At 45.7% G+C, this 24,524-nt stretch overlaps 1 protein-coding gene across 11 annotated transcripts in view; it reads left to right on the top strand.

The window, feature by feature from the left end:
- The window catches only part of lifra (LIF receptor subunit alpha a), a 195,736-nt gene that overhangs the window by 165,307 nt on the left and 5,905 nt on the right, over window positions 1-24,524 (top strand). For all 11 annotated transcript variants that reach the window (XM_063049606.1, XM_063049604.1, XM_063049609.1 and 8 more), the window contains 7 exons: window positions 2,501-2,711; window positions 5,939-6,121; window positions 8,134-8,235; window positions 13,174-13,341; window positions 19,360-19,515; window positions 23,054-23,147; window positions 24,425-24,500. In XM_063049606.1, coding sequence (XP_062905676.1) covers window positions 2,501-2,711; window positions 5,939-6,121; window positions 8,134-8,235; window positions 13,174-13,341; window positions 19,360-19,515; window positions 23,054-23,147; window positions 24,425-24,500 — 990 coding nt within the window. The remainder of the gene's footprint in view (window positions 1-2,500; window positions 2,712-5,938; window positions 6,122-8,133; window positions 8,236-13,173; window positions 13,342-19,359; window positions 19,516-23,053; window positions 23,148-24,424; window positions 24,501-24,524) is intronic.

Consider the following 24,524-nt stretch of genomic DNA (forward strand, 5'->3'; position numbering starts at 1 on the left):
TGGGCCAGGGACTGGAGGTAGGGTCCGTGATGGTGGGCCAGGGACTGGAGGTAGGGTCCGTGACGGTGGGCTGGGGACTGGAGGTGGAGTCTGTGAGTGTGAGCCAGGGACTGGAGGTAGGGTCCGTGACTGTGAGCCAGGGACTGGAGGTAGGGTCTGTGAGTGTGGGCCAGGGACTGGAGGTAGGGTCCGTGACGGTGGGCCAGGGACTGGAGGTAGGGTCCGTGACGGTGGGCCAGGGACTGGAGGTAGGGTCCGTGACGGTGGGCCAGGGACTGGAGGTAGGGTCCGTGACGGTGGGCTGGGGACTGGAGGTAGAGTCTGTGAGTGTGAGCCAGCGACTGGAGGTAGGGTCCGTGACTGTGAGCCAGGGACTGGAGGTAGAGTCTGTGAGTGTGAGCCAGGGACTGGAGGTAGGGTCCGTGACTGTGAGCCAGGGACTGGAGGTAGGGTCTGTGAGTGTGGGCCAGGGACTGGAGGTAGGGTCCGTGACGGTGGGCTGGGGACTGGAGGTAGGGTCCGTGACTGTGGGCCAGGGACTGGAGGTAGGGTCCGTGAGTGTGGGCCAGGGACTGGAGGTAGAGTCCGTGACGGTGGGCCAGGGACTGGAGGTAGGGTCCGTGACTGTGAGCCAGGGACTGGAGGTAGGGTCTGTGAGTGTGGGCCAGGGACTGGAGGTAGGGTCCGTGACGGTGGGCTGGGGACTGGAGGTAGGGTCCGTGACGGTGGGCTGGGGACTGGAGGTAGAGTCTGTGAGTATGGGCCAGGGACTGGAGGTAGGGTCCGTGACTGTGGGCCAGGGACTGGAGGTAGGGTCCGTGACTGTGGGCCAGGGACTGGAGGTAGGGTCCGTGAGTGTGGACCAGGGACTGGAGGTAGAGTCCGTGACGGTGGGCCAGGGACTGGAGGTAGAGTCTGTGAGTGTGGGCCGGGGACTGGAGGTAGGGTCCGTGACTGTGGGCCAGGGACTGGAGGTAGGGTCTGTGAGTGTGGGCCAGGGACTGGAGGTAGGGTCGGTGACTGTGAGCCAGGGACTGGAGGTAGAGTCTGTGAGTGTGGGCCGGGGACTGGAGGTAGGGTCCGTGACGGTGGGCCAGGGACTGGAGGTAGAGTCGGTGAGTGTGGGCCGGGGACTGGAGGTAGGGTCGGTGACTGTGGGCCGGGGACTGGAGGTAGAGTCCGTGACGGTGGGCCAGGGACTGGAGGTAGGGTCTGTGAGTGTGGGCCAGGGACTGGAGGTAGGGTCTGTGAGTGTGGGCCAGGGACTGGAGGTAGGGTCTGTGAGTGTGGGCCGGGGACTGGAGGTAGAGTCTGTGAGTGTGGGCCGGGGACTGGAGGTAGAGTCTGTGAGTGTGGGCCAGGGACTGGAGGTAGGGGCCGTGAGTGTGGGCCAGGGACTGGAGGTAGGGTCTGTGAGTGTGGGCCAGGGACTGGAGGTAGGGTCCGTGAGTGTGGGCCAGGGACTGGAGGTAGAGTCCGTGACTGTGAGCCAGGGACTGGAGGTAGAGGCCGTGACGGTGGGCCAGGGACTGGAGGTAGAGTCTGTGAGTGTGGGCCAGGGACTGGAGGTAGAGTCCGTGACGGTGGGCCGGGGACTGGAGGTAGAGTCTGTGAGTGTGGGCCGGGGACTGGAGGTAGAGTCTGTGAGTGTGGGCCGGGGACTGGAGGTAGAGTCTGTGAGTGTGGGCCGGGGACTGGAGGTAGAGTCCGAGAGTGTGGGCCGGGGACTGGAGTTAGAGTCCGAGAGTGTGGGCCAGGGACTGGAGGTAGAGGCCGTGAGTGTGGGCCAGGGACTGGAGGTAGAGTCCAAGAGTGTGGGCCAGGGACTGGAGGTAGAGGCCGTGACTGTGGGCCAGGGACTGGAGGTAGAGGCCGTGAATGTAGGCCGGGGACTGGAGGGAGGGTCTGTGTGTGTGGGCCGGGGACTGGAGGTAGAGGCCGTGAGTGTGGGCCAGGGACTGGAAGTAGGGGCCGTAAGTGTGGGCCAGGGACTGGAGGTAGGGTCTGTGAGTGTGGGCCAGGGACTGGAAGTAGGGGCCGTAAGTGTGGGCCAGGGACTGGAGGTAGGGTCTGTGAGTGTGGGCCGGGGTCTGGAGGTAGAGGCCTGATCTGCAGGTTTGAGAGTCTGGGGCATATCTTGGGGTTGGTGACCTGTCTATGAATCTAAGGATGTGGGTGGGTGGGATGGAGGCAAAGTTTAGCTGCTGTTGTCTTGTTTTGTTGCATGGACTGTTGTGGTGAACTTTGTGGGTATGTTATACTGGCGCTAGTATGTGTGGTGACACACGGGCTGCTCCCAGCATATCCTTAGTTAATGAAAACCACATACTTCGCTGTATGTTTTCATGTACAAGTGAGAAATAAATCAGAATCTTAGTTGAAATTGAGAGAGGAATTGCATTTCAGCTGGACCAAGTTTTCTATTGGTCCTTAAAAAGATTTAAGGATTAGTAAAGTATAATAATCTACTTTAATTTCTAATTTTCTCTGCCCATTGCAGCCACTGTCAGCCAAGGATGCAAATGGTCCAATTTTATTTCATAATGTAACTTGGTCAAAAATGGAAAGTGCTTTGATTGATAGCACTCGTGTCCATGGAACAGATGTACGAGTTCACCTAGACCAAGCTGGCTACATTATCACTGTTGTGGCTCAGAACAAAGCAGGAACATCATTGCCTTCTGTGATCAAGATCCCTCCAGAGCAAGATGGTGAGTGTAAAACTCCCAAGTCTGATCAGTGGGATTATCTGCTCCTCTTCGATCAATGCTCTCTGAATTCGACTGATTTGAGGAAAGCAGGGACCCCCTCCATCCAGTCCATGCCCTCTTCTTGCTGCCACCATCAGGCAGGAGGTACAGGAGACTCAAGTCCACACCACCAAGTTCAGGAACAGTTGTTACCCCTCAACCAGAGGGGGTAACTTCACTCACACCATCACTGAACTGCTTCCACAACCTATGAACTCAATTTTAAGGACTCCAGAACTTGTGCTCTTGATATTTGATTGTTTGCATGATCTGTTGTCTTTTGCACATTAGTTGAGTCTCTGTCGTGTGTGGTTTTTCCATTGATTCTATTGTTTCTATTTATAAAACCGTAAGACATAGCAGAATTAGGCCGTTCAGCCCATTGAGTCTGCTTCGCCATTGCATCATGGCTGATCCCAGATCCCACTTACGCCATACATCTGCTTTCTCACCATTACCTCTGATGCCCTGACAGATTAAGAAACTATCAATTTTTGCTTGAAGTATACCCACGGTCTTGGCCTCCACAGCTGTCTGTGGCAGAGTATTCCATTGATTCAGTACTCTGGCTAAAAAAAAAATTCCTCCTTACCTCTGATGTAAAAGCTTTCCCCTCAATTTTGAGACTGTGCCTGTAGTTCTGGACATTCTCGCCATAGGAAACATCCTCTCCACATCCACCTTATCTAGTCCTTTCAACATTCAGTAGGTTTCAATGAGATCCTCTCACATTCTTCTAAATTCCAGCGAGTACAGGCCCAAAGCTGCCAAACATTCCTCGTATATTAACCCCTTCATTCCCAGAATCATCCTCACAAACCTCCTCTGGACTCTCTCCAATGACAGCACGTCTTTTCTCAGATATGAAGCCCAAAACTGTTGATAATACTCTAAACACGGCCTGACTACTGTCTTATAAAGCCTCAGCATTATCTCCTTGCTTTTATATTCTATTCCCCTTGAAATGCCAACATTGCATTTGCCGCCTTTACCACAGACTCAACTTTTTACCAAAATGCATTGTTGTACATTTCACAACACTGTATTCCATCTGCCACTTTTTTGCCCATTCTTCCAATTTGTCTAAGTCCGTCTGTAATCCTTATTGTGAATGTCAGGAAGGAAATGAACCTCAGGGTTGTACTCTATATCAGCGGTCCCCAACCACTGGGCCGCGGACTGGTACCGGGCTGCAAAGCATGTGCTACTGGGCCGCGAGGAAACGATATGAGTCAACTGCACCTTTCCTCATTCCCTGTCATGCCCACTGTTGAACTTGAATGCACGCGAGGTCATCAGTCGGTCATTAACCTACAACTCCTCGATGAGTAAAAAACAAACGTCGCTTGAGAGTTTCTTTGGTAGAGGTGGTAGAGCACATAAAATGCCTAATGATGATGATAATGCAGAGGCAGCTGAAGCCGAGACTGTAAAAAAAAAGCTTCCTTCAACAGAAAATACGACAAGTTGTACATAAAATATGGCTTTATTGCGATCGGTGACTCACACGCTCCAAGCCCCCTGTGTGTGATATGTGGAAACAAGCTGTCTAATGAGGCAATGAAGCCCTCAAAACTGCTTTGGCACTTTGAGTCCAAGCACCCTGCACTTAAAGACAAACCCGTTGAGTTTTTTGAGCTGAAAAGACATGAGCAAGCAGGACAGAAGCAAGTGCTGAGAGCCATCACCTCCACAAATGCTGCTGCTCTGAGAGCGTCGTACTTAGTGGCTAGCCGTATTGCTAAGGCTAAGAAGCCTTTCACTGTTGGTGAAGAATTGATTCTGCCTGCTGCCAAGGACATGTGCCGTGAACTGTTGGGAGAAGCTGCAGCTAACAAGATGACACTGGTTTCTCTTTCAGCTACCACAGTTTCAAGGAGAATCGATGACATAGCGGAGGACATCGAAGCACAGCTGTTGGAACGGCTTAACGAGTCTGGTTTCACTACCCGAGTCAAAGAGATTGCTCCTGAATGCCAGTCTACACACTGTGTCACACACAGGGAAATGCTGGCTAGCCGAAAAATGTCACCTGATCTTAACAGTGTATTGAGTGATGTTGTTGAAGTTATCAATCACATCAAAGCAAAAGCCCTTAACTCACGTCTGTTCGAGCAGCTTTGTGAGGAAATGGATGCAAAGCACAAACGCGTTCTCTTACACACTGAAGTCAGGTGGCTATCAAGGGGGAGAGCCCTGGCCAGTGTTTTTGAGTTAAGAGAGCAGCTACAGAGATTTCTTTCAGGAAAAAAGTCACCACTGGCAGCACACTTCAGTGACGAGGAGTGGATAGCAAAACTCTCTGTGACATCTTCAACCTGCTCAATGAACTCAATTTGTCACTTCAGGGGAGAATGACAGCTTCAAGTTGGCAGATAAAGTGTCTGCTTTCACAGCGAAACTGGAACTGTGGGGATAGCGAGTGGACAGGGGCATATCTGACATGTTCCCAACATTAGCTGGGAATTTGGGAGAGACTGAGCTCACAGCTGGTGCGCGATCACCTATCTTTGCTGTCGACAGACTTCGAGCGTTACTTCCGAACTGCAAATGACCCAAGACGTGCAAAGGAATGGGTCCATGACCCATTTGTGAATGTCCCCGGCGAATCATCCATGTCAGCGCGGGAAGAAGATCAACTCCTCGAGCTTGCAAATGACGACGGGCTGAAAAGTATGTTTGACATAACATCTCTGCCGGCATTCTGGATCAAAGTCAAGGCTGAATATCCTGACGTAGCCAGGAAAGCACTGAAAATGTTGCTTCCATTTCCAACATATCTCTGTGAAGCAGAGTTTTCTGCAATGAATGCAACGAAAACTAAATTGCAGAACAGACTGGACATAAGGAACCCCCTTATGACTTATAATTGAATCATCACTATACGAGGAAAATATGCGCTGTGTGTTTAATATTAAACTCGTTAGATAAACTCTTTTAGAAATGACATTGAGTGTATTAGCCACTGATAAGTGACTTATAGTTGACTTATCACCCATATTCTGGTCGTGATTAAGACCCCCCCCCCACCCCCCAGTCAGCCAGTCCGCAAGAATATTGTCAATATTAAACCGGTCCGTGGTGCAAAAAGGTTGGGGACCCCTGATCTATATGGTGACATATACAGTATGTACTTTGATAATAAATTTGATTTGAACATATTTATATTTACCTCCATTTCTTTCTAGTTGAAAATGTGGCCCTTGGGAGAATTGCTGGTTTTGGGGATGGATTCAGTGTGACTTGGCCCAAGCACCAGACTGAGAGCTGTGGTTATACTGTACAGTGGTGTGAGTCCTTGAGTTTGCCTGTGTGTAAGGTGAATTGGCGTAAATTTCCTTCAAATACAACAGGTGCCACTATAAAATCAGGTATGTTTTTCACATTGATGAGTGATCTCGTTTGCGTGTGTGTGACTACTGTCTTGTTTTTGCCCGCTCTCAGAATCCCGGTGAAGAGTAAAAACATAGAAGGCAGCACTAATGCCATCAAGATCTTATCAACTGTCGGACAACAGCAATTGAGTACTCCCACTCCACAATCCATTTCCATATCCCCAAAACTTCTTTCTGCTCCTTATAGAACATTACATTGAATCTGCCTCCACCTTGATTGTTCGTCAGTCTTTGTGTAGTTCTACACTGATTCTTTTGTTTCTTTGTTTTACTGTGAATGCCTGAAAGAAAATGAATCTCAGTGTAGGATATGGTAACATAGATGTTGCCATAAATTTACTTTGATCTACCTCACTGTGTGCATTTCAGACCTGAACCAATCATTTGTGTTTAAATAGTCATCTCACTTTTGGTTATTTTGCCGATCACCATTTTGAGTCTGTTAGTACTTGATTCCTGTCCTCAGAGGAAGCAGTTTCTCTCTATCTGCTCTGATTGTATGTTTCATGTTTTTAATCCCTCTTGGATCAGTGTTCCTCAGCTCATCCAGTTCACCCATTCGTCAATAGACCCTCCTGGTCTAAGCACATCAACACTGTGGCCGAGAAAGCTTCCTCAGGAGGCTAAAGAAATACAGCGTGCCCCCTTTGACCTTTGCCAGTTTTTAACGATGCACCACAGAAAGCATCCAATCCCGATGCATCACAGCTTGGTACAGCAATTGCTCTGCCCAAGACCACAAGAAACTGCAGAGAGTTGTGAACACAACTCAGCACATCACAGAAATCAGCCTCCTGTCCATGGATTCTGTCTACAGTTATCACTGCCTCAGTAAAGCAGCCAACATAATCAAAGACCCTCCCAGCCTTGACATTTTCTCTTCTTCCTCCTCTCGTCGGGCAGAAGATACAAAAGCCTGAATGCATGTACCATTTCTGTCCCACTGTTATCAGAGTATTGAACAGTCCCCTAGTGTGATATGATAAGATGGACTCTTGACCTCATGATCTACTTCATTATGGTGTTGCACCTTAGCGCCTGCATGCACTGCACTTTCTCAGTAACTTTAACACTTTACTATATTCTGTTATTGTTTTCCCGTGTACTACCTCAATGCACCGTGTAATGAAATGATCTATAGCGGTGACCTGCAAATAGTTTTTCACTGTACCTCAGTACGTGTGACAATAATAAACCAATTTACCGTCGTGCAGAAGGAATCATTCAGATAGATCTCTCATGTACCTTCTCCAAAGCCTTATCTGTTGAGTGTATTGCCTAGAAATGGGCATACCAAATTCTTTGCTCTTGTACTCTATGCCTCCATTTAAAGAGAAAAATTTATTTGTTACATGAACATTGAAACATACAGTGAAATGTGTCATTTATGTCAATGACCACCACATTCTGAGGTGGGTCCAATTACAGTGTTTAACAAATAGTTAGACAAGTATATGGATACAGAAGGTTTAGAGGAACATGGGCCTAGCTAGAAGTTAAAATTGTCTACTATTACATCCCTTTTATTTTTGCCGCTAGCACTGATCTCCAATTCACACTACTGGGGCCTCATCAGTGACTTTCTCAAATGCAATATACTGTCCTTGCTTGTACCCTCAGTGCTCTAACTGAAGGCCAACATACTAAACATACTTTTCACCACCCTGTCTAATGGTGACATCGCTTTCAATGAACTATGCACTTGTACTCCCAAGTCCCTCTTTTCCATTACATTCCCTAGTGCCCATATGGTTTGATTTTCCAAAAGGCATCATCTCACATTGGCCCAAACCACAATCCATTTGCCACTCCTTGAACTGGTCAATATCCTCTTGCAATCTACAGTAACTTCCTTCACTTTCAACAACAGCTGCTTCTATGTCCTCCATAAACTTATTGATCAAGCCTTGTGCTTTCAGAAGTTGCATATCAAATGTGGCTGTCCTTGTGCTTATCACTGACTGGATCTGTAATTGTGTTTTCAACAGAAGCCTTCCAGTCTGGTGTGCAGTACAGCCTTGAGGTGTATGAGTGCAGGGAAGATGGGGATCACATTCTGAAGAAGCTGCTTGGCTACACACGGGAACTAGGTAAGGAGAGCAACCACAGGACATCAATTTCCGATACCTCCCAAGTGCTGTAACCAACTGCCGTTTAAAGGCATTGGTGCCAGCTCTGCTCATCTAATAAATGTACTAGTTTTAGTTGGGACTCGGGGAATAGAATCGTAGTCGTAGAGCAATTCAGCACAGAAGCGGGCTCTTCAGCCAATTTAATCCATGCCAAACTAATCTGCCTACTCCCATCACACTCTCACCACCCTCTGAATGAAGAAATTCTTCTTCAGGTTCCCCTTAAACAGTCCACCTTTCACTCAACCCATGATCTCTAGAAACACAGAAAACCTACAGCGCAATACAGGCCCTTTGGCCCACAAAGCTGTGTCGAACATGCCCTTACCTTAGAACTACCTAGGCTTACCCATAGCCTTCTGTTTTCTGAAACTCCATGTATCCATCCAGGGGTCTATTAAAAGACCCTATTGTTTCTGCCTCCACCACTGCTGCTGGCAGCCCATTTCACACACTCACCACTCTGTGCGTAAAAAAAACTTGCCCCTGGCATCTCCTCTGTACCTACTTCCAAGCACCTTAAAACTATCCCCTCTTGTGTTAGCCATTTCAGCCCTCAGGAAAAAGCCTCTGACTATCCACACGATCAATGCCTCTCATTATCTTGTACACCTCTATCAGGTCACCTCTCATCCTCCATTGCTCCAAGGAGAAAAGGCCAAGTTCACTCAACCTATTCTCATAAGGCATGCTCCCCAATTCAGGCAACATCCTTGTAAATCTCCTCTGCACCCTTTCTATGGTTTCCATGTCCTTCCTGTAGTGAAGTGACTAGAACTGAGCACAGTACTCCAAGTGGGGTCTGACCAGGGTCCTATATAGCTGCAACATTACCTCTCGGCTCCTAAACTCAATCCTACGATTGATGAAGGCCAATGCACTGTATGCCTTCTTAACCACAGAGTCAACCTGCGCAGCAGCTTTGAGTGTCCTATGGACTTGGATCCCAAGATCCCTCTGATCCTCCACACTGCCAAGAGTCTTACCATTAATGCTATATTCTGCCGTCATATTTGACCTACCAAAATGAATCACCTCACACTTATCTGGGTTGAACTTCATCTGCCACTTCTCAGCCCAGTTTTGCATCCTATCAATGTCCCACTGTAACCTCTGACAGCCCTCCACACTATCCACAACACCCCCAACCTTTGTGTCATCAGCAAATTTACTAAACCAGCCCTCCACTTCCTCATCCAGGTCATTTATAAAAATCACAAAGGGTAGGGGTCCCAGCACAGATCCCTGAGGCACACCACTGTCACCGACCGCCATGCAGAATATGACCCGTCTACAACCACTCTTTGCCTTCTGTGGGCAAGCCAGTTCTGGATCCACAAAGCAATGTCCCCTTGGATACCATGCCTCCTTACTTTCTCAATAAGCCTTGCATGGGGTACCTTATCAAATGCCTTGCTGAAATCCATATACACTACATCTACCTTCATCAATGTGTTTAGTCACATCCTCAAAAAATTCAATCAGGCTCATAAGGCATGACCTGCCTTTGACAAAAGCCATGCTGACTATTCCTAATCATATTATGCCTCTCCAAATTTTCATAAATCCTGCCTCTCAGGATCTTTTCCATCAATTTACCAACCACTGAAGTAAGGCTCACTGGACTATAATTTCTTGGGCTATCCCTACTCCCTTTCTTGAATAAGGGAACAACTTCCGCATCCCTCTAATCCTCTGGAACTCTCCCGTCCTCATTGATGATGCAAAGATCATCGCCAGAGGCTCAGCAATCTCCTCCCTCGCTTCCCATGGTAGCCTGGGGTACATCCCATCCGGTCCGTCCTGGTGACTTATCCAACTTGATGTTTTCCAAAAGCTCCAGCACATCCTCTTCCTTAATATCTACATGCTCAAGTTTTTCAGTCTGCTGCGTCACCCCTACAATCGCCAAGATCCTTTTCTGTAGTGAATACTGAAGCAAAGTATTCATTAAGTACCTCTGCCATCTCCTCCAGTTCCATACACACCTTTCCACTGTCACAGTTGATTGGTCCTATTCTCTCATGTCTTATCCTTTTGCTTTTCACATACTTGTAGAATGCCTTGGGGTTTTCCTTAATCCAGTCTGCCAAGGCCTTCTCATACCCCTTCTGGCTCTCTTAATTTTATTTTTAAGCTCCTTCCTGCTAGCCTTATAATCTTCTTGATCTCTATCATTACCTAGTTTTTTGAACCTTTCGTAAGCTCTTTTCATCTTGACTAAATTTACAACAGCCTTTGTACACCACAGTTCCTGTACCCTACCATCCTTTCCCTGTCTCATTGGAACGTATCTACGCAGAACCCCACGCAAATATCCCCTGAACATTTTCCCTGAGAACATCTGTTTCCAATTTATGCTTCCAAGTTCCTGCCTGATAGCCTCATATTTCCCCTTCAATTAAACGTTTCCCTAACTTGTCTGTTCCTATCCCCCTCCAATGCTATGGTAAAGGAGATAGAATTGTGATCACTATCTTGTTACGTACCCCGTAACGGGTTAAAGAAACAGCAGAAATGGAAAAACACCCAGAGTCTGGTATTGCTGTTAACTAAAGCTAATTTATTAGTAACTACACAATATAATAATATAAGAATCAGATAAATCAGATAAACAGGTTAGCAGAGATGATGCCTATATATGGGTGTGGAAATATAAACCCCAAACTACTTCAAGCTTAGGTGGTAAGGGATACAGTCTTACAATGGAATGTAAGGTAGTTCAGTTCAATGCTCAGTTTAATTAATGAGAGAGATTTGTAATCCAAAAGGCGAATGTTGTGAGAAGGCAATTACGTCGATATTCCACAGATTCCACGACAACAATACAAGATAATAATAGTAGTAGATTTTATCTCCGAAGTTATTCCACTCCACACACGAAATATCACCGACAGTGATCTTCAACGAATATCCTTTCAACACACGTGGTACCGCACCCGAATTCAGCTACGGGACATCTCAAAGTGGTGGCCACAGGATACTCCAACAGAATCCACGTATGAATTATCACCAACAGTAGCTTATCACAAAGGGGACCCTCTTCAAGGGAACCACCATCCAGACAAATGGTCAACACACCAGTAGATTCCACAAGGTTACCCCAAACACACAACGTGATAGCCACTTATCCAGTTCCATGACATACGAAATAACTCCAACAGTGATTTGCCACAGGGGTGCCTTTCTTCAGTGAACTACCACACCCAGACAAAGGGTAACACACACGTGGTATTCACAGAGGTACTCCCCTCACCAGAGAACCCACTCCTGTGGATTAACTACATGACAGTCACACCTTCATATTCGAATGGAACTCAAACTCTCCCTCATGGGCTACTTAGAGAGAGAGGCCAAACAGTGATCTCTTTGTCACTAGGTTTCTTCTGTTTCAAAGCTCTCTCTCCTCTCTTCTCTTCCTGCAGACTTGTTCTAGTTGCAGAAAACTTGTGAGAGTCATCTATCAATACTCAGGATCGATCTCAACTCAGCTGTTCCAGGCTACTGAAGGTTTAGACCAGGACCTCACTCACTGGTGTCTTTCATTGATTGAATCCATCTCGACTCTGACTGTGTGTTTCTCTGTGTCTGTAACTGTCCTTGTAAAAAGTAAACACGCTGCAGAGAAACCATAACACGAGCTGGTCACCGTAGCAACCAAGCAATTCTGCAGACAGTAGAAATTCACACAGAGCCCAAAAGTCAGTCTCAGTTCTCTCTCTCTCTCTCCTTAAAGTTGACAGTCCACAAAAAAATATGAACCCTCGGGGTACATAACAATTTCCAAAATGTCTCAACTAACCTCAATGGGAAAAGGCCTGCTGTCAGTTAGTCCTGACGAAGGGTCTCGGCCTGAAACGTCGACTGCACCTCTTCCTATAGATGCTGCTTGGCCTGCTGCGTTCACCAGCAACTTTGATGTATGCTGCTGGTTTTTAACCCTATTTATACCCCTTATTGTTCTTTATAACTCTAATAAATCTCCCCTCATTCTCCTATACTCCAGGGAATAAAGTCCTAACCTATTGAACCTTTCCCTATAACTCAGGTCCTCAAATACTGGCAACGACCTTGTAAATTTCTCTGTACTCTTTTGAATAGTATTTACATCTTTCCTGTAGGTAGGTGACCAAAACTGGACACAATTCCAGATTAGGCCTCACCAATGTCTTATCCAATTTCAACAAAGCATCCCATCTCCTGTACTCAATTTATTTATGAATCTAGCAGCGATTTTGGTGAGAAATAGATATAACAGTTTACAGTTCAGGAAAATTGATGAAAGCCTAAACCAAAAAATGCTGAAGATGTAAAATAATTATCTCTGAGTCATGGAATTGACAGGCTGATCTTACTGATGCAATGGATTATTAACCAGGATACTCTGTGTCTCACAGATTAGTTAAAACAGCTTCATTATTAACTTTGTGGCACTGTTGATAAGATTGCTGCCTCTCAGTACAAGATACCTGGTCCAATTCTGGTCCAGAGTGCTATTTGTTTGTGATTGCATCCTCCAAATCTTCATTTTCGCTGTAACATTCAAGTTGATTGTCGATACCTTCAAATTCCGTGTTCCTAACGTGTTGAGGTAGTGAAATCATTTCATTTTCATTCCCGGCTGTTTCTGAATGCTTGAAACCATGGTGAGTACCACTCAAGGACAAAGAATGGAATTTGTGCTTGGGCCAGAGGAAGTGAGTGGGTTTCTAGATGTACTGTTTTATGTTCACTATGCCAGTGAAGATGTTGGTCAGGTTCTGAAACGGAATAGGGAGCTAAGTACCATTTTCACCCACTGTCTTTCAACAATTGTGTTGAGAAAAAGAGTGTGTAGTCTGATTAAACTGATCACTGTTCTGACTGTAAAATCACTAATCTTTTTATGTTCCCTAGCCCCGGCCGTAGCTCCAAAAGTGATGATCAACAAAACCACTGGAGATTCAGTGCAGATCAAGTGGAAAAGCATTCCTTTGGAGAAGCAACGCGGGTTCATTGAGGGGTTCAAGATTTATTACAGTAAATTTCGCAATAGCTCAACAGCAAACAAGCCAGCAAATTTGGGTAAATATACAAGAACTGATCTTCAAAGGTTTCTCTCACATTTTCCATTTGGAGCCACGTATTTGTTTTCCCAGCCTCTGACCAGACTGTACATCTCTCTCATTCTAGGCAGCAGTGACCACATGCCACTTTATGTTTGGTTTGAATTCTGTTGCTCTGGTGGTTTGAAAGGAGTCAATTTGGTAGTTCGGCTGCACATGAAACTGAATCATAGTCATAGAACACTACAGCACAGAAACAGGTCCTTCGACCCATCTAGTCCATGCCAAACTATATACATACTGAACCTTTGAACCTATGACCTCTATTTCTAGTCTCAGTGTAGAATTGTGGAATTATACAGCATATAATCAGAATCAGGTTTATTATCTCCGGTATGTGGTGTGAAATTTGTTAACTTAGCAGCAGTTCAATGCAATATATAATGCAGAAGAGAAAAAAAAATAATACTAAATAAGTAAATCAATAACAGTATACGTATATTGAATAGATTAAAAAACGTGCAAAAAACAGAAAAATACTGTATATTTAAAAAAGTGAGGTAGTGTCCAGGGATTCAATGTCCATTTAGGAATCGGATGGCAGAGGGGGAGAAACAGTTCCTGAATTGCTGAGTGTGTGCCTTCAGGCTTCTGTATCTCCTACCTGATGATAACAGTGAGAAAAGGGCATGCACTGGGTGCTGGAGGTCCTTAATAATGGACACTGCCTTTCTGAGACAATGCTCCCTGAAGATGTCCTGGGTACTTTGTAGGGTAGTACCCTAGATGGAGCTGACTAGATTTACAACCCACTCCACTGCAGCTTCTTTCGGTCCTGTGCAGTAGCCCCCCACCCCCGCCCCCCATACCAGACAGTGATGCAGCCTGTCAGAATGCTCTCCACGGTACATCTATAGAGGCTTTTGAGTGTATTTGTTGACATGCCAAATCTCTTCAAATGAAGTATAGCCACTGTCTTGACTTCTTGCCATTGCCTTGCCATGACTGTGCTGCAACACACAGCTCGAACCACATCATTAAGTTCACCGATGACATGACCGTGGTAGGTCTCATCAGCATGAACGATGAGTCAGCATATAGAGAGGAGGTGCAGCGGCTAACAGACTGGTGCAGAGCCAACAACCTGTCTCTGAATGTGAACAAAACAAAAGAGATGGTTGTTGACTTCAAGAGGACACGGAGCGACCACTCTCTGCTGAACATCGACGACTCCTCTGTAGAGATCGTTAAGAGCACAAAATATCTTGGTGTTCACCTGGTGGAGAATCTCACCTGGTCCCTCAACACCAGCTCCATAGCAAAGAAAGCCCAGCAGCGTCTCTACTTTCTGCGAAGGCTGAAAAAAGTCCATCTCCCACCCCCCATCCTCACCACATTCTACAGAGGTTGTATTGAGAGCATCCTGAGCAGCTGCATCACTGCCTGGTTCGGAAATTGCACCGTCTCAGATCGCAAGACCCTGCAGCGGATAGTGAGGTCAGCTGAGAAGATCATCGGGGTCTCTCTTCCCGCTATTAGAGACATTTACACCACACACTGCATCCGTAAAGCAAACAGCATTATGAAGGGCCCCACGCACCCCTCATACAAACTCTTCTCCCTCCAGTCATCTGGCAAAAGGCACCAAAGTATTCGGGCTCTCACGACCAGACTATGTAACAGTTTCTTCCTCCAAGCCATCAGACTCCTCAATACCCAGAGCCTGGCTTGACACCAACCTACTGCCCTCTACTGTGCCTATTGTCTTGTTTATTATTTATTATTATTTATTGTAGTGCCTGCACTGTTTTGTGCACTTCATGCAGTCAGTCTAGTGTAGTTTTTGTATTGTTTCATGTAGCACCATGGTCCTGGAAAACGTTGTCTCGTTTTTACTATATTCTGTACCAGCAGTTATGGTTGAAATGACAATAAGAAGTGAAGTGACTTGACTTTATAACTGCATCGATATGTTGGGAACAGGTTAGATCCTCAGATCTTGACACCCAGGAACTTGAAACTGCTCACTTTCTCCACTTCTGATCCCTCTGAGGATTGGTATGTGTTCCTTCGTCTTACCCTTCCTGAAGTCCACAATCAGCTCTTTCGTCTTACTGACGTTGAGTGCCAGGTTGTTACTACGGCACCATTCCACTAGTTGGCATATCTCACTCCTGTACACCCTCTCGTCACCACCTGAGAATCTATCAACAGTGGTTGTATCATCAGTAAATTTATAGATGGCATTTGAGCTATGCCTAGCCACACAGTCATGGGTATAGAGAGAGTAGAGCACACACCACTGAGGTGTGCCAGTGTTGATCATCAGCGAGGAGGATATGTTATCACCAATCTGCACAGATTGTGGTCTTCCCGTTAGGAAGTCGAGGATCCAATTGCAGAGAGAGGTACAGAGGCCCAGATTCTGTAACTTCTCAATCAGGATTGTGGGAATGATGGTATTAAATGCAGAGCTATAGTCAATGAACAGCATTCTGACATAGGAGTTTGTATTGTCCAGGTGGTCTAAGGCCGTGTGAAGAGCCATTGAGATTGCATCTGTCATTGACTATTGTGGCGATAGGCAAATTGCAATAGGTCCAGGTCCATGCTGAGGCAGGAGTTCAGTCTAGTCATGACCAACCTCTCAAAGCATTTCATCACTGTCGATGTGAGTGCTACCGGGCGATAGTCATTAAGGCAGCTCACATTATTCTTCTTTGGCACTGGTATAATTTTTACCTTTTTGAAGCAAGTGGTAACTTCTGCCCGTAGCAGTGAGAGATTGAAAATGTCCCTGAATACTTCCGCTAGTTGGTTGGCACAGGTTTTCAGAGCCTTACCAGACACTCCAACGGGACCTTCCGCCTTGGGAAGGTTCACTCTCTTTAAAGACAGTCTAACATCGGCCTCTGAGACGGAGATCACAGGGTCATCAGGTGCAGCAGGGATCTTCACAGCTGTAGTTGTGTTCTCCCTTTCAAAGCAGGCAGAGGTGATGAGTTCATCTGGTAGTGAAGCATTGCTGCTGTTCATAAAAAGGTCTTTCAACCCACCATGTATGTGCTAACCATCATGCCTTTTCTATGTCAGTCCCAGTATGCCGTGCTCATTCAAGTACCTGCCCAGATGCTCTTTACCGTTCCTGCTCCCACCACCACCCCTGGCAGCTCATTCTAGGTACCAGCTACACTGTGAGAAACACTTGCCCCTCCCTCTCATCTTAAATCTCTGCCCTCTACCATGGGCGATCTACCCTTTCAGTGTGATACCAGTCCAGCCAGTTTAGTTCAGTGCCAGCAAGTTTGTAGGGAAAGTGGGCAAACTTAAATTTAATCAACAGGGAAAATAAAGTAAACGTTAGGTTTAGGAAGCTGAAATTGGACAGAACCATAGAACCATAGAAACGGAGGTGTATGGAGGGATATGGTCCGTGTGCAGGTCAGTGGGACTAGGCAGAAAATGGTTCGGCACAGCCAAGGGCCAAAGGGCCTATTTCTGTGCAGTAGTTTCTATGGTTCTATGGTATCTGTCCAATTTATTCTTAAATGTTACAAAAGAACCCGCATTTACACCTCGTCTGGCAGCTCATTCCATACTCCCACCACTCTCTGTGTGCAGAAGCCCCCCCCAATGTTCCCTTTAAACTTTTCCCCCCTCACCCTTAACCCATGTCCTCTTTTTTTTCCCCTTGCCTCAGTGGAAAAAGCCTGCTTGCATTCACTCTATCTATACCCATCATAATTTTATATACCTCTATCAAATCTCCCCTCATTCTTCTACGCTCCAGGGAATAAAGTCCTAACCTATTCAACCTTTCTCTGTAACTGAGTTTCTCAAGTCCCGGCAACATCCTTGTAAATCTTCTCTGCACTCTTTCAACCTTATTTATATCCTTCCTGTAATTTGGTGACCAAAACTGAACACAATACTCCAGATTCGGCCTCACCAATGCCTTATACAACCTCATCATAACATTCCAGCTCTTATACTCAATACTTCGATTAATAAAGGCCAATGTACCAAAAGCTCTCTTTACGACCCTATCTACCTGTGACGACACTTTTAGGGAATTTTGTATCTGTATTCCCAGATCCCTCTGTTCTAGTGCACTCCTCAGTGCCTTACCATTTACCCTGTATGTTCTACGTTGGTTTGTCCTTCCAACGTGCAATACCTCACACTTGTCAGTATTAAACTCCATCTGCCATTTTTCAGCCCATTTTTCCAGCTGGTCCAAGTCCCTCTGCAGGCTCTGAAAACCTTTCTCACTGTCTACTACACCTCCAATCTTTGTATCATCAGCAAACTTGCTGATCCAATTTACCACATTATCATCCAGATCATTGATATAGATGACAAATAACAATGGACCTAGCACTGATCCCTGTGGCACACCACTAGTCACAGGCCTCCACTCAGAGAAGCAATTTTCTACCACCACTCTCTGGCTTCTTCCATCGAGCCAAATGTCTAATCCAATTTACCACCTCTCCATGTATACCTAGCGACTGAATTTTCCTAACTAACCTCCCATGCGGGACCTTGTCAAAGGCCTTACTGAAGTCCATGTAGACAATATCCACTGCCTTCCCTTCATCCACTTTCCTGGTAACCTTCCCGAAAAACTCCAACAGATTGGTCAAACATGAGCTACCACGCACAAAGCCATGTTGACTCTCCCTAATAAGCCCCTGTCTATCCAAATGCTTGTACATTCTGTCTCTTAGTACTCCCTCCAATAACTTACCTACTACTGACGTTAAACTTACCAGCCTATAATTTCCTGGATTACTTTTCGATCCTTTTTTTAAACAACGGAACAACATGAGCCACTCTCCAATCCTCCGGCACTTCACCCGTAGACAGCGACATTTTAAATATTTCTGCCAGGGCCCCTGCAATTTCAACACTAGTCTCCTTCAAGGTCCGAGGGAACACCCTGTCAGGTCCTGGGGATTTATCCACTTTAATTTTCTTCAAGACAGCAAGCACCTCCTCCTTTTCAATCTGTACAGTTTCCATGGTCTCACTACTTGATTCCCTCAATTCCATAGATTTCATGCCAGCTTCCTTAGTAAATACAGACGTAAAAAACCTATTAAGATCTCCCCCATTTCCTTTGGTTCCGCACAAAGCCGACCACTCTGATCTTCAAGAGGACCAATTTTATCCCTTACAATCCTTTTGCTCTTAATATACTTGTAAAAGCTCTTTGGATTATCCTTCACTTTGACTGCCAAGGCAACCTCATGTCTTCTTTTGAGGTATTTTTTTAAAGGAAGCAGGAGAACACTTAAACAGTGAATGAGGAATCTTCATTTAAACTAATGAGTGCAGAGGAGATTTACTTGAATGTTGCCTGGACTTAAGGGACTGAATTGTGGAGTGAAGTTGAACAGGGGGTTTGGGTAGCAGGCAGTGTAAGGCTATTACAGCGCCAGTGACCCGGGTTTAATTCTGCCACTGTCTGGAATGTTCTCCCCGTGACTGTGTGGCCTCCCATAAGATTAGCTTTATTTGTACATCAAAACATAGTGAAATGTGTTATTAGTGTCAACGACCAACATAGTCCGAGGCTGTGCTGGGGACAGCCCGCAACTGTCGCCAGGCTTCTATTACTAATGTAGCACACCCAAAAGTTACTAACCCGTATGTCTTTTAAACGTGGGAGACAACCAGAACACTCAGAGGAAACTTGCACAGTCGTGGGGAGAATGTTCAAATTGTTGTCAGGAATTAGACCTGGGTTGCTGATGCTGTAAAGCGTTACGCTAAGTGTTACACTTCTGCGTAAGTGGTCACTTTGAGTGGCATGGGCTCGTTGACTAGAAAAGCCTGTTACCGTGATTTGTCTCCAAATAAATACAAAATAAAACCAGATTCAGTAGCCAACTTTGAAAGGGAAGTGGGTGGAGGAATCTTCAGGTCAGTGGGGAAATGAAATAAGTGGAAAACACTCTCAGAAAAGCTGGTTTATCAGCCTGCTGCGCTCCAGGCCCAGCGGTCTGACCTTATGTTTCTGTCACTGCCACAGGCAATGAGTCGGCTAATGTCGTCCTTCATCCTGACAAGCGGGCATTCAAGATCTTGGGCCTTGAACCAGGAACCACATACAAAATTGGAGTAAGAGCATTTACCAAAGGAGGGGACAGTCCCAGCGATGCAGTCACCGTAACCACGCCAAACAGCCGTAAGTCCACAGCAAACAGTCAAGGTTTGGGAGCCTGCTAGGGCTGTGTTGTTGGGTCCAGTGTTTCTTTGATGTAATTTGTGCTTTGTGGATCATTAAGGACCTTTGAGCCTGTGCTACCATCAGTAACATAGAAACAGAATTAGGCCATTCGAGTGTGCTCCATCATTCCATCATGGCTGATTTAATTTCCCCCTCAACTCCATTCTCCTACCTCCTCCCATAATCTTTGAGGCACTGATTACTCAAGGCCCATCAACCTCTGCTTTAAGTATACTCGTGGCCACAGAGCACAACAATAAGTTTTCTGGACCTGACGTCTCCAACCCAAAGTCAATGGGAAGGGGATGAAGATTTATTTAACTGCTCATCACAATGTTCAAATTTTGCGGACATTAAATTACTTTTGTTGAAGGCAGCCATCTGGTCATTTTCCTCTACGTTGATATTTTCTAATTGGGGTTGTCTACCAATAGAAGACAACATTGTACATTTGTAAATGCCACACCCGAAACAGAAATATAACATTGGTTGCACAGAATTCTAGTTCTTTGGCATTTCTTAATGCATGATCGTATATAATATCCAATCCTAGAGGATACAGCTAAATGCAAAGATAAAATTACATTTTTTTGCTTAATATTTTCTGTCTGGGAAACCAGTAGTTCCACTGTCATTGGCCATATCAAATCTGAAGAAACTGTGTGGACCCGGCCTCTATTCACTAGACGAAAACTTACGAAATGCACTCATTAGCCATCTTTTCAGTACCTCCTATACCTAATAAAGTGGCCGCTGAGTGTAAGTATGTTCACTGTGGAAGACACTAGCTGTACGCCTGATGTTGTAGTGTGTGAAGGAAGAGAAGTGGGTGCACTTTTACAAGAGAGAAGGTGCTCAAAAAGCTGAAAGATCTAAAGGTACATAAGTCACCCAGACCAGATGAACTGCACCCTAGGACTCTGAACGAGGTAGCGTTGGAGATTGTGATGGCATTAGAAATGTCTTTCAAAAATCATTGGACTCTGGCATGGTACCAGAGGACTGGCAAATTGCAAATATTACTCCACTCTTTAAGAAAGGGGGAAGGCATCAGAAAGGACAGACCAGTTAGCTTTGCCCAGTGGTTGGGAAGATGTTAGAGTCAGAGGTGATGGAGTATTTGGTGACACAGGACAAGCTAGTACAAAGACAGCATGGTTTCCTTCAGGGAAAATCCTGCCTGACAAAATCTGATGGAATTCTTTGAGGAGATTACAAGTAGGATAGATAAAGGGGATGCAGTGGATGTTGTATATTTGGACTTTCAGAAGGCCTTTGATAAGGTGCCACAAGGCTTACCAAGTTAAGAGCCCATGGTATTAACATGGTTAAGAGCATTGGCTGATTGGTAGGAGGCAGCGAGTAGGAATAAAAGGATCCTTTTCTGGTTGGCTCCCAGTAACTAGTGGTGTTCCGCAGGGATCGGTGTTGGGACCACTTTTTATGATGTATAAAAATGATTTAGATGATGGAATAGATGGCTTTATGCCAAATTTGCAGATGATACAAAGATTGGTGGAGGGGCAGTTAGTGTTGAGGAAACAGGTAGGATACAGAAGAACTTAGATTAGGAGAATGGGCAAGAAGGTGGCAAATGAAATACAATGTTGGAAAATGCATGGTCATGCACTTTGGTGGTAGAAATAAATGTGTGGACTATTTTCTAAATGGGAAGAAAATCTGGCAATCCGAGATGCAGATCGACTTGGGAGTCCTTGTACAGAACACCCTGAAGGGTAACTTGCAGGTTGAGTCGGTGGTGAGGAAGGCAAATATCATGTTAGCATTCATTTCTAGAGGTCTAGAATCAAGAGCAGAGATGTGATGCTGAGGCTTTATAAGGTACTGGTGAGGCCTCACCTTGAGTATTGAGAAGTTTTGGGCCCCTCATCTTGGAAACTTATTTCCTGGCATAATTTACATATTACTATTTAATTATTTATGGTTTTATCACTAATTATTTGAGGTGCAACTGTAACAAAAACCAATTTCCCTCGGGATCAATAAAGTATGACTATGACTATGACTAAAAGATGTGCTGGCATTGGAGATGGTCCAGAGGACATTCACAAGGATGATTCCAGGAATGAAAGGGTTATCATGCAAGGAATGTTTGATGGCTCGGGGTCTGTACTCGCTGGAATTCAGGAGGATGAGGGGGGATCTCACTGAAACCTTTTGAATGTTGAAAGGCCTAGACAGAGTAGATGTGGAAAGGTTGTTTCCCATGGTGGGAGAGTCTGGGATTGAGGAGCATTTCATGGCTCTGGTCTTGTAATCGCTAGAGTTGAGAAGAATGGGTTGGGGGGGGGGGAGGTGGTGGTGGGTAGTGGAATCTCATTGAAGCCCATCCTATAGTGAGTGAGTCTAGGACCAGAGGGCACAGCCTCAGAATAGAGGAATAGAGATGAGGAGGAATATCTTTAGCCAGAGGGTGGCGAATCTATGCAGTTCATTGCCATAGACGGCCATGGAAGCCAAAGGTGTTATGGTCCTGAGTTCACAAACATGAGGAATTCTGCAGATGCTGGAAATTCAAGCAACACACATCAAAGTTGCTGGTGAACGCAGCAGGCCAGGCAGCATCTCTAGGAAGAGGTACAGTCGACATTTCAGGCCAAGACCTTTCGTCAGGACTAACTGAAGGAAGATTTGAAAATGGGAGGGGGAGATCCGAAATGATAGGAGAAGACAGGAGGATGGAGCCAAGAGCTGGACAGGTGATTGGCAAAAGGGATATGAGAGGATCATGGGACAGGAGGCCCAGGGAGAAGGAAAGGGGGAGGGGGGGTGGGAACGCAGGCTGGGAGATCGTTTTGCTGAACACCTACGCTCTGTCCGCCAGAGAAAGTAGGATCTCCCAGTGGCCACACATTTTAATTCCACATCCCATTCCCATTCTGACATGTCTATCCACGGCCGCCTCTACTGTCAAGATGAAGCCACACTCAGGTTGGAGGAACAACACCTCATGTTCTGTCTGGGTAGTCTCCAACTTGATGGCATGAACATCGACTTCTCTAACTTCTGCTGATGCCCCACCTCCCCCTCGTACCCCATCCGTTATTTATTTATATACACACATTCTTTCTCTCTCTCTCTCCTTTTTCTCCCTCTGTCCTTCTCACTATACCCCTTGCCCATCCTCTGGCTTCCCCCCCCTCCCCCTTTTCCTTCTCCCTGGGCCTCCTGTCCCATGATCCTCTCATATCCCTTTTACCAATCACCTGTCCAGCTCTTGGCTCCATCCCTCCCCCTCCTGTCTTCTCCTATCATTTTGGATCTCCCCCTCCCCCTCCCACTTTCAAATCTCTTACTATGTTTTCTTTCAGTTAGTCCTGACGAAGGGTCTTGGCCTGAAATGTCGACTGTACCGCTTCCTAGAGATGCTGCCTGGCCTGCTGCGTTCAGCATGGTCCTGAATAGTTCCTTTCCTACAGGAACCTGTAGTAATCATCACTGCTATTAATATATCTGCTGCTTCTTTTGCCATCAGCTATCGCCTTGATCCTCGGGATTATCTTGCCACTGATCGGATTTATAGTGCTTGCCGTTGTCCTCAGTATCTTCTTTTACCAAAAGCAAGAATGGTGAGTTCCTTTGTGATTCACTTCCTGAAGTGACTGTTATTTTAATGACACACTGTCTGCTCCTAATGAGTGCCAAATATTTAAGTTTGAGCTGCTCCTCTTTCCTGCATTTACAGGCATCTATTTTCCCCCGTGCGGCGCTTGATCCAGCCCGTGTACACACAGAAACAGCCCCCATTGGCTCTTGCCAATCAAGATGGTAGACTGGGTGCAGTCTACCGTCACTGCAAAACTACAGGACAAAGAATCAGGCAGGAAAAATATCATTGCAAAGTCTGCCTTTTCCAAAAGCTCCATTCTGGAAAGCACTGTAGGGCTATTAAAACAGAAACTTCACACCATCTTAAAAAGTTTCTTCCCCAAATCAGTTAATCTTATTTACCATTCTAGTTCACCTCCCCCACCATCCTCTATTACCCACGCACTGTTAACAGTTTAAATTATTTCTGATAATGCTCTTTACGTTGTAAATACATGCTGATATTTATGAATATTTTATTCCCTATCTATCCTTTGAGTCGTAACTTGTTTTTATATTACTGTTTATAATTGTTGAATGTGTTTTTTGTACGTTGTGCCACAACGCCACAGCAAATTCCTAATGCATGTAAATGTTGTTGTTGAGTGGCTGGCCGACCTGGCTTGTTAGCTTGCAGATGTTTCGTTACCCAGCTAGACATCATCAGTGCAACTTCCAATGAAATGTTGGTGATCTACATTGTTTGTCTTTTATGTGTCCTGTGATTAAACACAGCACAGACAACAATTATCACCAATCGTGGATTACATAATTGGTAAGGCACACATGTGCGCACACGCACACCACCACCCCTCCCACAGGACACATAAAAGACAAATAATATAGATTACCAACATTTCATTCGAAGTTGCACTGATGATGTTGCTAGCTGGTAACGAAACGTCTGCAAGCTAACAAGTCAGCTCGGTGAACCTCTCAACAATATCCTCAACCTGAGCTACAAATCTGTTACAGCACCTTAAACATGTAAATGTATATGGTGTATAGTTGTTCCTCGGTCCATGGTTCTTGTTGATCTGCTTGGGAGTAGCACACACTGTTGATATGATGGAATCTAACTACCGATTGTGTTCTGATGAAGTGTCTAGGTCCAAATCGTCGACACTCCATTCATTTCTATAGATGCTGCCCGACCTGCTGAGTTTCTCCAGCATTTTGTGTGTTACTCTGCATTTCCAGTGGCTGCTGAATCTCGTGTCTGTGCCACTGATTCCTGCCTCCTTAACATCTTTTCCAGGATCAAAGACACATTTTATCCTGATATTCCTGATCCAATGAACAGCAAAGTTATCCGGAATGGAAGCTTTCTTCAGGTACTGTGCTGTAGAGCATGGAGG

Source organism: Mobula hypostoma, chromosome 5, assembly GCF_963921235.1.
Source record: "Mobula hypostoma chromosome 5, sMobHyp1.1, whole genome shotgun sequence".
Lineage (NCBI taxonomy): Eukaryota > Metazoa > Chordata > Chondrichthyes > Myliobatiformes > Myliobatidae > Mobula > Mobula hypostoma.